Below are 17254 nucleotides of genomic sequence, written 5' to 3' on the forward strand. Positions count from 1 at the left end.
ATGGTTTCAACAAAATGGATATGGACTTATGAATGTTCATAAAGAAAAAAGGAAAATTGGTCTAAAATTCCTCATATCCCTTTCAATATAAACAAAACTTAATTAGAAACAAATTTTACACGTTCTGTCTTAGGTCATTCTAGTTACTCACGCTTGCACTTCGGGCCTCCCGTGTGGTCCAAAGGATTGCCATAGTAACCCTGCTTGCAGCGGTGGCAGTGCTCCCCCTCTGTGTGTCCAGTACATTTCAGACACCGCCCACTCATGTGGTCACAAATTCCCACTGCATTGAGGTCCACGTTGCCGTTACAGTTGCATCTCACGCACGGCTGTACTGCCCCTGACTGCCCCAGTGGGTCACCATAGAAGCCGTCGTCGCACATCTGACAGCGCATCCCTACAATAGGGAGAAAGAACATGATAGAAGATATGCACAATGTTAAAGGTCATCCACAGCATCTACTAATATTAAGTTACCAGGGCAAACTATTATAAGCGATGCCTGGATAGAAGTTGGCAAGGTGGAATAAAAAGCAAGTATTGTTTTGTTTATTCTGTTTTTAACCTTCACTGTACAATGCCAAAAAAGCGCCTTTTAAATTGTTGATGATGCAGCTCACCTGTCCGTCCTGCAGGGCAGTTGGTACAGACCACCTGTCTTGTCTCTGCAATTATGGCACAGCTGGTATGTTCAGGACAAGGGCAAGGTTGACAATCAGCTGGCGTGCCAGTCAAAGCGTTGCCATAGTAACCATCCAGGCAGCTCTCACAGGTCATCCCAGTGGTGAAGTCTGCACACTCACACACACCTGCAACAGTGAAATGATTTTTATTTTTCTTTCTCCGAAGTGGTTCTGACACAACAGAGGATGATTTTTTTTCAAATGACCAGCAGAGTGCGCTGTGTTTCTGACCTAGACTGCAGCCAAATCACGCAAATAGTCAAATCCACAGTCCAATCCGCTAAGAAAACACTCCCCCTTGCCCACCATGGAGAGCAAAAGACAACTAAATTCACCCTGACTGTAATTGCTTTGGGAAATATGAGAGCCAAATGCAGTCCGAAAGACCTTCGAGAAGCAAAGCAATTCCCACTCCAAACGGTTGAGATTACCATTTCTATAAAGTCTTAAAAAACAAACTGGTATTTCCAAAGCTGCAGAAAAACAACTCTCAGCTTTCAATCACTCAATAGGGATTTGATTCTGGTTTAAATCTGGTGATGTGTTTTTATTGCCAAACATTTGCCTACATGGTACTTGGTTCCACCTAACTATGCAATATCTGTAATCCAATAAACCATAGCAATCAAGTGAAAGAGAGACAGCTGTTTCAAAGGGCAGTATCTAAAAGGTTCTATTACAAAAGATTTATATGAACAAACAAACAAACTAACATATCTTTAAAGTGTGAGACCAAAATAGGAACCAGATACACCCTTAAAATGTCTTCTGTGGTATACAAATTTTTGCAACTGAATAACAGCACCATTTCACTAAATAGAAACATAATGAAATGGGGCATTTTAATTTAATAACTGAAGGAGTAAAGCTTACAAAGTGACATATGTTATTGAGCATGAATATATCAAGAATCCCCCTCAGAAAAGAATAACTGTTGGGATGCTGATTAATTATCATTTAAAATTTTCATGAAATAAAATAAGGAGACGTTATTGATATTTTATTCATTCATGCATTTTGCAAAATAAAGGTAGCTTTGGCACCATTGTGTTTAACTGCAAAGAATTTTCATTACTCCTGATATGCATTTTAACTTTTCACACTGGGATATCAAAGAACATAAAATCATTTTAAATTTCACAGGTTTTGAAATGACTTGGTTTGATAAGTGTAATTGCACAGTTTTTCTGTAGAAAACCCAGAAGATCTCAGTGCATTGCAAATAATCTGCAGGCATGTGGTTTCATAGTCCTCATTAAAATTCCCCATCACCCTGTCATAGCCCACGGTTGGATTCAATGAGAAGCTCCACACTGTGCATTTTTAAATCATGTCTGAACTTTGAGGTAAGAAATTCATCCCTTTAGTCAAAGGGTCATTACATCCAGTGTCGTCCATCAATAAACATAAGCTGTCCTCAGGCCGTAGGTATATTATAATAAAAATAAGGGGTGGAAACTGATCACAAACCCATTAAAGGATATAATTATTCCATTGCCAGATGAAGTGACTACTTTTAGGGAAAAAAATCATTAGTCCTTCAGTGATGTAAGGTGAATAATACATGATACCCTCGCAAGTTATGCCAGTCATTTAAACAGAGCATTTAGTTATAAAGATTGTCCTGAGTATAAAGTAGTGAATCTTGAATTTTGCAAGGCATTACAACGACATTGATAGTGTGCAGCGTCAATCCCCAATGAGCCATTGTAAATTTAATGGCAGCAAAAAATGTGCTGACTTTACTGAGGGTGAAGATGACTGAGTGTGATATGAGGCAGCGGAGCCACTGAGGGCCTCTTCAGCACTATTATCATCCCATGTCTTTTTTCCTCAGAAAAAGCTAACTGCATGCAACACAAACTTGAACCAATGATGAATGGCCGGATTGTTTCTCAGACGGTCATTGTCATGCTAATAACCAGCGCTTCAATGAGGCATTTCAGTAAAAGTGCTTTATCAATGAATCGATGTTCATTGAGCCTTGATGAATCGGGATTTCTGAAAGCTTCAATGTGAAGCCGCACATTGTGATTACCCTGATAAATCCTCCCAACTCCATTGCTTTGGTGTCCTGTACACTACCCCATTTTGGCAAGGAGCATAAGAGTTCAGTGCTCTACACCTCTCCCCATTCTCAGAGTAATACTTCTGAATGGGAAACAAGCGGTCAGGACTTGAGGAACTCTCATTTGTACACATCACATCGCTAAGAGCTCCTTTACTGGTTATTCTACTTGCGCTTCGTAAGGTCATGCTGTTCCTCATTCCACAGAAATACACGCAAAACCACAAGCATAATGGAGAGGACAACATTTAGGTATTCGCATGTGGTATTAATGATTATATTGATTTTGTGCTGAATTTAATGTTTTCATAGAGGAGACAATACCAACTCATGTCGAATATTCTATTGAACAATAAACAATAAACAAAGATACGAACGAATGATTAGATATTAGAAATGCCAAGAAGCATTTGCAATATTCAGTCTTTCAAAACAAAGTGCAGCGAGTAGGTGTTCGAAAGATATGATCCGGTAGGGCATAACTTTCGATGTCAGAAAAACATTTGCTAGATGTTATATTGTCTTTAGAAATGAAATCGCTTGACATTCGAATCCAATCTTGGAATTAGAGCCAAAAAAAAGCTTCCAACCTGCAATGACTGTAAAAGGTGCTGAGATGTGTTTATCATTTGGAGTAGCCAATCATTTTTAACTTCAATTAGCAAACCTAAAATGAACACACTGTATGTCAGTTGTTGTGACTGAACCTACGATGATCGAAATATCAATCTTGGACCGATATTGATATCCAGTGTGTCTCTGAGGGGTACAAAAATAATACTTGATACTTTTACAAATTATAATTTGGAATAACCTTTAGCACTTACTTCTATATTCTATTTTTAGCAGTTCTCATTTGAATCTTTAAACAAAGTGCAGCAAGTAGGTCTGTCAAAGTATTTTGTGATTGCTTTTCGCACTCAAAACAAAGTAAAAATGTAGCAATAACTGATGTTGCCAATTTTTATTTGTTCAAAGCAATTGTGTGTGACCGCATTCAGCTTTCCTGTATTCCTACACTATAAGCAAAATTCTTTATTAATTACTGATACTCAGTTTTAACAGCATCCTGGGGGTATGGCTAAAAGTTAGGAGCAAAGGGTTTAGTCTTTGTAATGTGCAAACCCAGAAAAAGAAGTAAACCGAGTTTCGGCAAGATGCACCATCTGTAAGAAGCACTTCTTACCTTTACTCCCAAGAACAGTGTATCCCAAGTGATTATGTAATAATAATATGAATCCACTATTTTAGAAGGTATTTTAATGTTTCATTGGCCTAAAACCACACATTCATTTTCGTATTTTACGTCATGAATGCAACCTTTCCAAGTGTTTCATATTTTTCATAAGTCTGGCCTCTTTTAAACCCAGTGGAACATTATAAAGCTTCAGGCAAAAGAAACGTCGTTACTAATGCATGTGAACGCCCAGTTCTAATGAAGGAGATGAAGAAGGAAAACAGAAAGAGAGAAACATTTTTGTTAGCTCGAAAACCTTGAGGGTAGAAGTTGGGGTAAATTTCCTCTGAGAGTGTTGGATGGGGATGTTGTTCTAATTTAAAACAGAAATCCTTACAGTGTTTCCTACAGATGTGGTTTGTCAGGGCAGTCGGAATACGCAGACCTCTGCAGAGAAGGTAGAACGATATGTTGACAAAGAGGGGGAACTGTATGCACTCCCCACCCCATACATAATGTGTATCATACTGATGACTGGGGAAATATATTTTGTCATACTGTGACTGAAAATAAATTGATCAAGTCCTGCTTTGCGTCTAGTAATTGTCAGCCAAATTCACAGAGCCAAGGCCATAGTTTATAGGGAATGGGAATGCTTATGTTGCTGAAGCTCTGCTTCACTATATTTCACAGAAGTTTGATAACCCTAGATGTAGCTTATGCCGGTCCAACACAATGAAATCTCGGTGAGCCTTTTTCTCCTTTTTATCATCTTATTTATATCAGTATTAAAGGGGGTCCAAATGTCATTGTCTCTATTGTGATTGACTGATTTTAATAGTTTACGTATAAGTAATTGGTATTCAATTTTTTATAAGCTGGTATTAACAAGGTACACTGGTTCTTTCCTTTATGTATGTTGTATCAGTTGTAAATCATTTGCCAACAATTTCAACATCGATACCCATGAAAGAAATTATATTAAATATTTGATTGCTCCAAATAGTTATCCAGCCATTGTTATTTAAAGGATTTTTTTCCCCAAATAATTTAGTTGCTCCTAATATCATAACTGTTGTACTAATAGGACAGTGGTGATGAGGAAGCTCACAGAGGTTCGACAACCACCATGAATTAGCAGTTGGGTATTCTTTCCAGGCTCTAAACTGGTCTATATTAGATGTATAAGATGGGATCAGCATATTTATTCTTTTCATCAATCAATATTTCAGAATCTGCTTTATTGGCCAACTTTGTCCACACAAATCAAGAATTCTGCTGTAGTCGACAGTTATACCCCGCACTGATGTGAAGGTTAGCAATTACTGGACATAAGATTATGCATCATTCTAAATGTGAATGCAAAACACGATGTATGTTAAAGTATACAGTAATATTTCTCATGTCTATACCTGGCCATGAACATTGTATTCATTTTCACAATATGTTCATTTTTCCAATCCATGCTTATGATCACACCATTTCCAGCAATCCTTGAGATTCTTTTTAATTTTGGTACAAACATCCATTTAGATTATACAATGTGGTAAAAGTCAATATGCAGTCATACAGCCATTTAGTTAAAAAAAATAGGCATACACTAATTGATAAAACCTCACCCAGCAAATGGAATCAAATCAGAATATTTCATATTCAAAGGGGTTTAAGAGTCAGCCTCACTGTGACATCATGAAAAAGCACTTTTATTTTAATTCCTTCAAAGTCTCCACTGAAATACATCCAAGTATGAATGTAAACTGGTTGTAGTTCAGAGAAACACAGCAATCAGTGCAATCTTATTTTACTTTAAAATTGTATGTGACCTACCGGCCATTAAAAACAATCCAGGTCCACTTGACTTTTATTCAACCCGAAGTGAGTGCAATTATATTAATTCCATTTACTGTTTTCTCATGACCATAATCATGGATTCGTTTACCTGCATTTCTCTAGGCATAATCTCCAAGAAGAGTGTCTCCTGTATAGCTGAGAATAAATAAGGTCTCTCTGCTCCTTGTTCAGTTATATAACAGCATATGCTTGCGTCTTTCTTTGACATTTTTGCAGGGCCAAATTTTTTGAATATGCAGTGTGGTTTTTCATAGCTAAATGTCATACCCACTGCAGTATAATGGACGAAGCCAAGAAACAGAAGTTTCTTTCGGTCTCTTTCTGTGATTGGGAATGGACCACCAGGGGCTCCTGGAGCAGAACACAATAAAGCTGGAGTACTAAAGGCCATCACCCAGGGTATCTTTCCTCAGCTATGATGCAGATGAAGAAATGACCAATCGTACTGCTCATACTCATTAGAATGCAAGTTTGTGAGTCAGTATTTACCAACAATAGGCTGCCTTAGAATGAGACCGAGGGAGCCAGGGCATGCATTTCCCAAATGCCTGTTTAAATGCCATCTTCATCTCTCTAAGGTCATTAGTTACGAAAATCTATGTGAGAAAGTTGAGGCAGACAAATAGATAGAGAGCAAAGCTGGCTTTAGCACCAGCTTATTCAAACTCATAATCTCTCTGGTGGGCTGTATTTGTTGCCGGCTAAGCCCTGAGATGGCTGGCCTGCATCAGCCTTGTGGGATATAAGGAGAGAAAGTGAGAAAGAGCAGAAAGGACAGATGTAGTCTATTAGAATGTATCTCACCATGTAATTTCTCCTGCTGATCCCATTCAGCATGCTTTACTTATCTCCTCACAACAAGCACCTTTTTTAAAATTATATTTTTTGGTTGATGTACCAACCTGGTGTCATTGCCAATATGAATAAATTCCCATGCAGACAGAGTTAATCAAAATAATAATAGAAAAAGAAATATGAAGAAGCAGAACTAATTTTTATAGTAAAGATTTACAATAAGCTGATATTGATTTCATTTTTCAAGTCCTGTACTCCAGTGTGACATTTGGCTCGAGTCTGGATAATTTAGGGTGGTAATAAAATTAAAGTTGGAATGTTAATATCAATTGGAGGATAATTTGGAAGCAAACAACAATTTCAAGTCAGCTGTCTTATAGTATCACGCACCACAAAATTTCCCCATCCTCTTAACCATCACTGTTTCTCACCTTGTATAACTTTCAAAACATTTCGTTTTTGTGATATGCACAGTATGTCTATTACCGAAAGTTGATACTTTGTACAGTTATATTTCACATGAGAAGCCACAAACTAAAGACCATGTCCCTAGAAAATTGGAAAATTTGGAAAATTTCCCTTGGATTACTTATCTAAGGAAAGGGGCGTGCCACAATGGAAAACTAGGAACACATTTTGATATTCAAATAACACAGAGTCGTCCTATACTATCGAACTTTATTTGCTTGGATAACAGGAAAGACTACTTGATAATGTGGTGTTATATTAAATACGTATGTCTCTCTCTGGCCAATGTGTTCATGAACCTTTTAAAAATTACCAGTGACTAAAATGACCGCAAGAACAGCAGTGTATACATATAAAAATATGTTTGTACATGGAGTGGGATCAGATGCGTCCTGAGGCAACCGTGGAAACACAAGCACAGTCCATTTCTTTATCTGAAAATATAGCTTTGACTTTATCAGCCCTGCAGCACCAGCATAGAGCAAAATTTGTAATTTGCTCATTCCACTATAAATATTAACATTTCCAATCTGTTGTGTTTTGGTACAGCAAATAGAACCGACACAACTCAGAGTGTTAATAAATCATGATTATGAAGCACCATTGGCTGCAGCTTCCCTGGGCAGTCAGTGAATAAATTTCATCCCGATTCTATCTGTGGGCACACCCTGGATGACGATACAAATCGTAAGGCAATTACACTGCAATTAACATTCTGATAGAAGAGACAGCAGGTTGTTACACCCTCCTGGTGACAAATGATGAACTGGGTGTCTCTAATTAACTTTGATAATTCCCCTTGGACTGAACTTACAACTATAGGGACCCTGTGAAGTTTGGTTGCCTTACATTTACTTTATAATGACCTAAATACCATTATTAATTTGAACCAGAACAGCTGAGTTTAACTACCGTCACAAGGTTTATGCATCTAGAATTAGAAATATGAGACAGCATACTTAGGTCTAGATTTAGACCATATCATATCTGCAAGTAGGTGTGTTTTTAAAAGTGTATACTGTATTGATGCCCAAAGAATTGTAAATTCACTCTTAAGAGCTGTTGGGATCATAGAAACACACATTTGTGTAAACCTTGACCTGCTGTCAGTGCCAAAGGACACATGAAGGGTCACCATCCATCTTCAAATTCTGAGACGTGCCAGACTCCCTGTCTTCGAACTACAACACTAGGAGTGTCTAAAAATCTCTTCACTCCGTGGAGACCTTAAGAATTCTTAGGGATTAACTTGGTTAAGATGTAAAACAATTCTGAGGTGAATACACTGAAACTAATCACACAATTTTAAACACTGGACCAGGTTCATTTATAAAATTAAAGGTTTCCCCTCCAATAATGGATGTGATCCTATTTTTACCACAGCTGTTCATCTTTCTCAAGTAGCTTATGGCACTTGTGAAAAAGCTAAAATGGGTATTATTGGTTCTACGTTTAGTTCATACTTACACATACAAATGTAAAAAAAATTTAATGAATAAAAGCACTGATAAATTGCACATGAAATCAAATAAATGTTAAATGGAAACTTTTTGTTTGGGGCCAGAAAGTAGCAAGCTGAGGCAACTCTACAAAAGGAGGTTTCCAAAGATGCCAAAAACAAATTCAAGGTCACCGGGGAGAACAAGGTGCCATTCTTGCTGGGAAGAAACAACAGCAAGAGGATGACGGGGATCTGGAGGGTGAGAAAAGGCCACGAGACACAGAGAAGGCAATAAATGAGAGAAAGAGACCAAGACATAAGAGAGACCGAAAATCTGGCAAATTAGACATAATTAGCCGAGAGGTGGTTAACAAGTCTAATTAGGGTTGAGGCAGGCAGATACTGATACCAGACTTGCTTCTGGACCTCAGACACACACACACACACACACACACACACACACACACACACATATAGTTATGTAAACACAAAGTCACAAACAGACACTCAGAGCCAAAGCTTTAGGCATCTGCTAACTAGGTCAGATCTTTGAGACTTTAAGACTATGGGTAGGACGAGATGGAGAAGGGGCACGGAGAGATTGAGAGATTGAAAAAAAAGATGAAAGATAGAGGGTGGAACCCTGGATGGGGTAGTTGCCACTTTAGGTAAGTTGAAATATAGTTTAAAGCTACGAAAGAAAGATAGCATGAAAAAAGAAACTAGGAGAGCAAACGTACGTTCTCTTTCTCATATACTGATGCATAAATAATTAACTGCATTGGTTTACATGTTTAGATACCCATCAGCTGTTTTGTTTTACTTTTGACATTTACAGGACATCGTAATCCAGATATCAATCTGAAAAAAAATGTGTTTCTGCTGCCATTATATCTCATAAAAAATGTCAGCTGCCTTAAATCTTCACCGACTGTTTAGTTGTTATTGTTAAGAGATTAGTTGTGTGAAATGAGGATGTTGCTGAATTACTACAGCCATCCAGTTTTCAGTTTGAGTGATAACTTGCCAATGCTCCTGAGGGGTGGCTGAGTTACTTTCCCTTGAAGGTATGACAGTTCTAGAAAGACATATAAAAATAAAAAGATAAATAAAAAAGAAGCTCTAGTCAAACAGCCTACATCTCATTTGGCTCCCAGTGATGTGCAGTGACATAAATATTGTCTGAGCATCTCAGTGAGGGCTGGCCAATAGAGGGTGCAAGGGTGCCATCACACCATGCCACAGATCAACTTGAGTTACACTTAAATTCCTATTAAAAGTAATTCATTTGTGCATACCATTTCAGATGTGGAGTAATGTGTATAATCTGAATTAGATATGTAGATAGTTCAGTTATTCATTTCAGACCTGGTGCAAAAAATATTTGCCCGTAAACTGTCATTGTCAGCTGAATAATAACCAGGTCAAACTGGATCGGTCGAAGACCGGGTTAACAACGACCGCCATTGGTACTGATGACCTACAGGTAACCAATGGAAACTGGGCTACTGTAGGTCAAAGAAGGAGAGGAGGAAGACGTGTTCGGAAGCAGAGTGAGAAGAGGAAAGGCAAGAGTCTCAGACTGAGAGTATGGACTTTGAATATTGGGACTATGACAGGAAAAGGTTGAGAGTTGGTCAACATGATGCAGAGAAGGAAAGTGGATATACTGTGTGTCCAGGAGACCAGGTGGAAAGGTATTAAGGCAAGACGCTTAGGAGCGGGCTTTAAGTTGCACTATCATGGTACTGACAAGAAGAGAAATGGAGTATGTTGAGGGAGGAGTTTGTTAGGAATGTTCTGGAGGGGAAAAGAATGTCAGCTGAACATGCTGAAATTGAAGGTGTGATGCTCAATGTTGTTAGTGGCTATGCCCTGCAGGTGGGATGTGAGTTTGAGGAGAAGTTCGGGTGTGAGCTAGATGAAGTGATACAGAATATCCCCAGAGATGAGAGAGTGGTAATTGGTACAGACTTCAATGGGCATGTTGGTGCAGGCAATAGAGGGAATGAAGAGGTGATGGGTAGAGTTGGTATACAGGATAGGAACGCAGAGGGACAGATGGTGGTATATTTTTCAAAAATTATGGAAACGGCTGTAGTGAACACTTTTATCCAGAAAACACAGGAATATTGGCTAACTCGTAAGAGCAGAGGAAGGAGCACCCGGATAGAGTACATCTTGTATAGATGAGGTAACCTGAAAGAGGTCAGTGAATGCAGAGTACTTGTAGATGAGAGTGTAGCCAGACAGCACAGGATTACTCTAGTGACAAAGAAGATCAAGAGGACAAAGGCAGAGCAGAGGACAGAGTGGTAGAAGCTGAAAAGAGAGGAGTGTTGTATGGTTTTCAGGGAAGAGTTGAAAAGGCTCTGGGTGAAAAGCATCACCATCCTGTGCTATTTGGATAAAGTTTTGCATAAAAAAACAAAGTGTATTTTGTGGGGATTCAAGTGTTCACCTAAATGACACTGATGATGATGTGAAAGATGAAGAAAAAACACAAGACCGGAATTAAACAAAACATGACCATAGGGAAATTTGTATATTCATATTATATTGAAGGGTAATTTTGATAATGGTAGCCCAAATAGCCTATTGATTAGTTAATGCATTTGCTCGGCCCTGTTTATTGATTTTACTTTAGAGAGGAAATGTTTCATGACACTTTGTCATATGTACTCTGCAATGTAATAACTGACGTGTGATCAATGCTGACATTCAATGACTCTTGTGGTTACTTAACTTGACATTGTTTTAGGCATGGCTCCAGAGTTTTATGCATCAGACCCATTGAAGATTATTGTCAAACAAACAAGGAGAGAAGTTTTATTCTAAACTTCTCTGTGCGAGTGAATTCTTATCTCAGATATAATTTCTGCTGAACACAAAATGGTATGGATACTGAGCTTAGCTGGCATTGGAAGACAATAGAGGTGTGGCAGGATAACAGCCAAATAGAATAATTACTTAGCCAGTGGAATAGACAAAGCACTAGTTAGGGTAAAAAGACAAGTAAAAAGGTCCTATCCACAATAAAGCTCGACAAAAAACAGTGTTAGTTTGTCATGCATGACTTAGTGGATGGACTCAGATAAACACATCTCAAATGGAAGAGAATTGTCTCGGATTTTATGGAAAACATAAGTAACTTAAATGTGGTTTGAATAATTTTACAAACTTTATACATCTGAGTTCATTAAGATAAAGCAGCTGATTAAAATCATGTCTTAAGAATGACAATATAGTAAAATGTTGTGAGTTTTTGTGTAAAAATTGAGAATGCAAACAAAAGTGATAATTGATAGGTCATACCTTTTTCCTGCATCTCCCACAATGCAACAATTATTACTATACTGCCTCCAGTCAAATCTCAAGACCAAGTCGAAAATGTCACCTATTTTTTCGTTTTAAAAAATGTGTTTTATTTATTTTATTTCACCCCTAAGCATGATGGAGGCCTTTTCTTTTGTTTGGATCTGTATTGAACACGTGCATGTTCCATTGGCTTTGTAGTTCTCCTGTGACTGTACATTGATTTGGGGATGTAAAACAGCTAAAAATTCCTCGTATAAGCAGCTTTGCACGTGTGGAATAAAAATCTCTTGTCCATTTTTGAAAAAATCCTTGCCGAAAAAAAAAAAATCTGTTCAATTGTTAATAATGTCTTGCTGGAATGGAAACACATCCTGAGGACTTTCCTTGATTTATGATATTTATGAAGGGACTAGGTAACGTTTCACCTACCTGTCTCCAGGTGACAGCTTCCATGGTGGTTGCAGTTGCATGGAATGCATGGTGAGAAAGGCCCTCCATTAGGGACTTCCCTAGTAAACCCAGGGGCACACTGCTCACAAGCCTGGCCTGCAAAACCTAGAGGACAGGAGCAAGATTCCACCCATGGGGCAGAAGGACTTCCTGGACCGGACGATTTGATCGAAGACACCATAGTCACCCCTGCAAGCTGCGATGTATCTGGAAAGAAATGGAAGTGTGTTGGTCAAGACAGTCGTATTGCAAAGAAATCACTGACTGATGAGACTGACTGATATTTTTCTGTGCAAAGAGTCCTGCATATTTGTCACTTGATGTAGTGCTGATGTTCTGTATATTCATGCTTCATAAAAGAAGTAGTTGCAGTTCAGTGAGAGTATTTCTATTCATGGAAATGAGACTTTCTTCTGTTACTTTCGGCTTTTCTCTTCAGAGGTCCCTAAAGTGGATCAACCTCCTCCATCTAACCCTATTCTCTATTTCCTCCTCCCTCACACCAACTTAGGTCATGGCCTCTTTCCTTACATTCATACATCTTCTCTTTGGTCTGCCTCTAGATGTGTCTGGCATTTCCAGCTCCGGCATTCTTCTACTAATATATTCACTATCCTCTGTACATGACTGAACAACCCAGACTGGTTTCTCTGACCTGAACTACAAAACATCACATAAAAGAGTCTATTCATAAACCAATAGAACCACAACATCTTCATCTCCACTAACTCCAGCTCTGCCTCCTGTCTTCTCTTCAATTTCACTGTCTCCGAACCATACAGAATCACAGGTCTGTCTTGCACATCTTTCTTGTACACCTTTGCTTTCATTCTGGCTGATATTCTTCTATCTCATAGCATTCCTGATCCTTTTCCCCACCCATTTTAACCTCCTTAAACCTGTTTGTTCACCTCTTTTCTACACTGTTGATCTGAAGTACTTGCATTGTCCTGACTTCCTTCAACCTCATTGTTCCACTTGTGTCCCTCCAACTAATATATATTCTGTCTTGATTCAAACTTGATTCCACTCTTTTCCAAAGCATACCTCCACCTCTGGATTTTCCTTCACCTTTTCTCTCATTACAGATCACAATGTCATCAGCAAACATCATGGTGCATGGAGACTCCTGTCTTCCTGTCTCTCCTCATCGATCAGCCCGTCCATCCCCTCTCCAACACAGAAGGGGCTCAGTGCTGATCCCTGATGTGGTCCGACTTTCACCTTGAACTTCTTGCTCACACCTGCAGCACACTTCACCACTGTTTTGCATCTAGCATACATGTCCTCCACCAGTCTCACATACTTCTCTGCCACTCCAGACTCTCATACAATACCATAGTTTATCTCTCGGCATCCCGTTGTATGCTTTTTCTCGGTCTACAAAAGCGCAATGGAGCTCCCTCTGAGCTTCTCTGTACTTCTCTATAGCAGTGTCGAAACAAACATTGCATCTGTCGTACTCTTTCTAGGCATGAAGCCATACTGAAGCTATACTGCTGCTGACAAATGCTGACTTCTGCTCTCAGTCTAGTTTCTACTACTCTTTCCCATAACTTCATTGTATGACTCCTCAACTGTATCCCTCCATAGTTATTAGGCAAGAAGCAAAGTACACCCAGGATTTGCCACAGACATACAACCATTAATTCGTCAGTTTTTAAACTCCTATGAACATGTTCATGTTTTGGATCGTCAGAGGCAACTGAGCAGTGACGTGCAGTCAGTAGAGGCAGGGGAGGCCGGGCCTCACCTGTCATCATGGAAAGAAATAAATGCAAAATGAAAAAATAAATTAAATGGTTATATTTATTCAGTGATTTGCACTATAAAGTTATTTTCCACATAGCTTCACCATTTATTATTTATTTATTTATTTATTTTCCAAAATAAAAAAAAATCACATTTACCGTTCAAATATGAAGAAGAGACATGCGGTGACGCAGCAACCAGCTGAGCCCACTATGGATTGCACAATTATTCTGCTAACTGTGCTGGCATGTTATGCACTGAGACCGTATTGCTGTCTCTGTGGATGTCACTATTAAAAAAAAACACTTTTAATATATGAACTAAATTTCCATAGTTTAGCTGATGTGTCGAATGTTTTTCGTCAATAACTGTAACATGTTCCTTGTAATCATAAAGCGACTGCGAAGAGGCATTAAGTGAGGCATGCAGTGATGGTGCCTCATGGTAGGAGGCAACGCTGATCCCAGGGATCCTTCTTACTACTCGGCTAGAGAATAATAGAATTAGCAATAGCAAGCTACGGTAAACAGTTAGCAAGTCAAGTGCAGCCATCAAGCTATTTTTCGCCGATCTCACTGAGCTGTATAGCTCACAAACAGTGAGGGATGAATGTAAATCTCCTGAGCAGCTTCTCAACTTTTTGGCCCAGTAGGATCTTATTCAAGCTGTTCCTGAGGCGTCAAAGTTGCTCCGGTCGGTGGCCACCGTTCCGGCTACGACAGCATCGGCGGAGCGCACATTTTCGGTATCGAAAAGACTCAAAACATACTGTCGGAACAGGACCGATCAAGGACGTCTGTGTTCACTGACAGTGATTTCCATTGAGACAGAGTGACTTTCAAAACTGAAGAAAGAAACGGAAGACTTCTACAAGCAAGTTATCGATGCTTCAGTCGGAGCGGCGCATGGACTTCATTTACAAGTAAAGGTAAGAGATAATAACGTTTTTTTACTTGTGCTTTTTTCGATGCTACAGTTTGTATATGTAACGAATGCTGATATGATATTTTACACAAAACACGTCAACTGCTGCCAATAAAATGGTGAATAAGTTACTCTGTAGGGTTCATATGTTTGTAAATATGACAGACCAGCCATGAACGTCATTGCACGTCACTTCAACTGAGGATGATCCAAACAGGCATGGGGAGAACATATAAACACCACACAGAAAGACATCCAGTTTGTTGACATGGATTTGTCAATTTTGATGTGATTCCTTACTGAATTTAGGTCTTATTCATCTCATTTATTTCCACATCAATTACAAGTGATTGAAATAGAGAAATAGAAATGCCTTATTAATGTTGGGGATGTGATGTCGAACTTCATCTGTCATCTTACTTACCACAATGTCAACATGATTCTAAATGCTATTATCTGTGAATATCATGCAGCAACATCCATCTGATGGAACACTGTTTTTAGGTATCTTAACATATAACGTAAAATACTTTTTATGTTTTTTTGCTCTTCCCCCATGACAGTTTGTCACTGCCCTTCAATCGTGTCAATGGCTAAGTGAGAGTTCTACTTTCTCACTCACACATACACTCACACAATGCTGGGAAAGAGGCCTTGCAAATTCACAGTTGAGTCTATCCATCTACCATCATTATATTGATTAACATTAATTACTTGGAGGCTCACCCTAATCCTAGAATGACCTTTCCCTTAAACTAGATCAACATTCATAAAACTTGACTACAAAAGAGAAGGATTTCCTGCAGTTTTATTTGACAAGTAATTACGTCCCCCCAACACACGTAAAACCCAGCGCACAGTTACATCCAAGCAATAACAGACTCATCCACCCTCACATTCGTAAATGCCACGCTTAATGCTCAGTTGCACTTGCACACGTGCACACCGGCCCCCTCACCGGTACACACATCACCTTGGGAATCTTTCATATAGCAAATAAATAAATCACTGCAGCTGGCGAGAGAGAGGGGAAAAAGGAGAGAAGTAACTTGAAGGTACACCAGTTCTTACTGTTCCTCTGGGCTTTAAAGATCCCTCTTATGAATAGTGATGGAGGCCATCCTGAACCAAACACCGCCCTTACACTTTGCTGTGTCTGCCCTCATAGATAGATAGACAGATAGAGTCATTCCATCAGTGCTAATGAAACCAAGTTCATTTGCACCTCTGAGAGATAATAAGTTAGCATGCCTGTCCTCCTCCACCATGACTTGCCTTTGCCTTTACCCTTTCGCCTCGTCCACAACTTGAATCTTAATGGCTCATTCAGCGTGTTGGGGATGTGCAATTAAAACCACTTTCAGACAGCGAACTTTACATTTCAGTAAATTTAAAAAAAGTGTCACTTTATGCCATGAGCGAGTTTTCTTCATTAATCCAGTGTTTAAAAAGGAAAAGCAACCATTCTTTTTATTCTCTTGAGTGGTTTACATTTAAGCAACCCTGACAACATGAATCAATCTGTCTGTCTTTGCATTAATACATTCCTTTTTTTGCACTTTCCCTCTAATGCAATGCTTTCTGTTCAAAATACACACACACACACACACACGCACATACACACCAAACTCTTCAAAGGATCACTTTGAGACAATACTATTATTAAAATAATTACATCTCTTGTACTGTTGCTCTCCGGTAGAGAGCTGGGAAGGGTTTATGAGATTCCGACATTTTCATTAACTAAGCAGCCTTCAGAAATGGGCTACATCTTATATTATTTGTAAGAATGAGACTTAATGCAAACCATTAACACAATATCTCTCCTGTTGAGAGTGACAGTTTTAACTCTATGTTTTCCTTTGAACACATGAGAGCAAATCTTAAGGAACAAGTTCATGGAATATGAGCAATGTGTTCATGGGGGCGGGGGGGGGGGGGGGGGGGGTGAATGCATAGGACCTAGACAAGTGGCTATATCACTTGAATTGCATTGAGCAAGTGAGATAATTACTAAATAAAATATAGTATTTTGGCAAGCTTGTTTTTCTCACCCTACCCATTGGGATGCCTATTGGATCCTGCTTGGAATTTATAATACAGACTATCAGATTGGAAAGGGGCAAAGACAAAAAAAGGGGATAGGGATGAGGGGTGGCGGAGGGTAAGAACTAGTTTCCAACATCTGGGAATAAATGTCCCCTTTTCTGCAGAGCCACATTTAGATCAGATAAACTGTTCCCCGTACGCAGATCCTGGCATGATTTTCATGACTATCTCGAGTAGTTTTAATATTGCATGTTTGTGTTAGAAAAATCACTTTTTAG

General features: G+C 38.9%; 1 protein-coding gene across 1 annotated transcript in view; it reads right to left on the reverse strand.

Moving 5' to 3' along the window:
* lamc3 (laminin, gamma 3) overlaps positions 1 to 17254 on the reverse strand; it is a 133288-nt gene that overhangs the window by 23465 nt on the left and 92569 nt on the right. The window contains exons 13-15 of the mRNA XM_086152995.1: positions 12231 to 12458; positions 621 to 809; positions 152 to 397 (exon numbers count right to left, since the gene is read on the reverse strand). Coding sequence (XP_086009121.1) covers positions 152 to 397; positions 621 to 809; positions 12231 to 12458 — 663 coding nt within the window. The remainder of the gene's footprint in view (positions 1 to 151; positions 398 to 620; positions 810 to 12230; positions 12459 to 17254) is intronic.

Source organism: Fistularia commersonii, chromosome 9 (genome assembly GCF_037954325.1).
Source record: "Fistularia commersonii isolate RoL2024-O1a breed Wild chromosome 9, RoL_Fcom_v1.0, whole genome shotgun sequence".
NCBI lineage: Eukaryota > Metazoa > Chordata > Actinopteri > Syngnathiformes > Fistulariidae > Fistularia > Fistularia commersonii.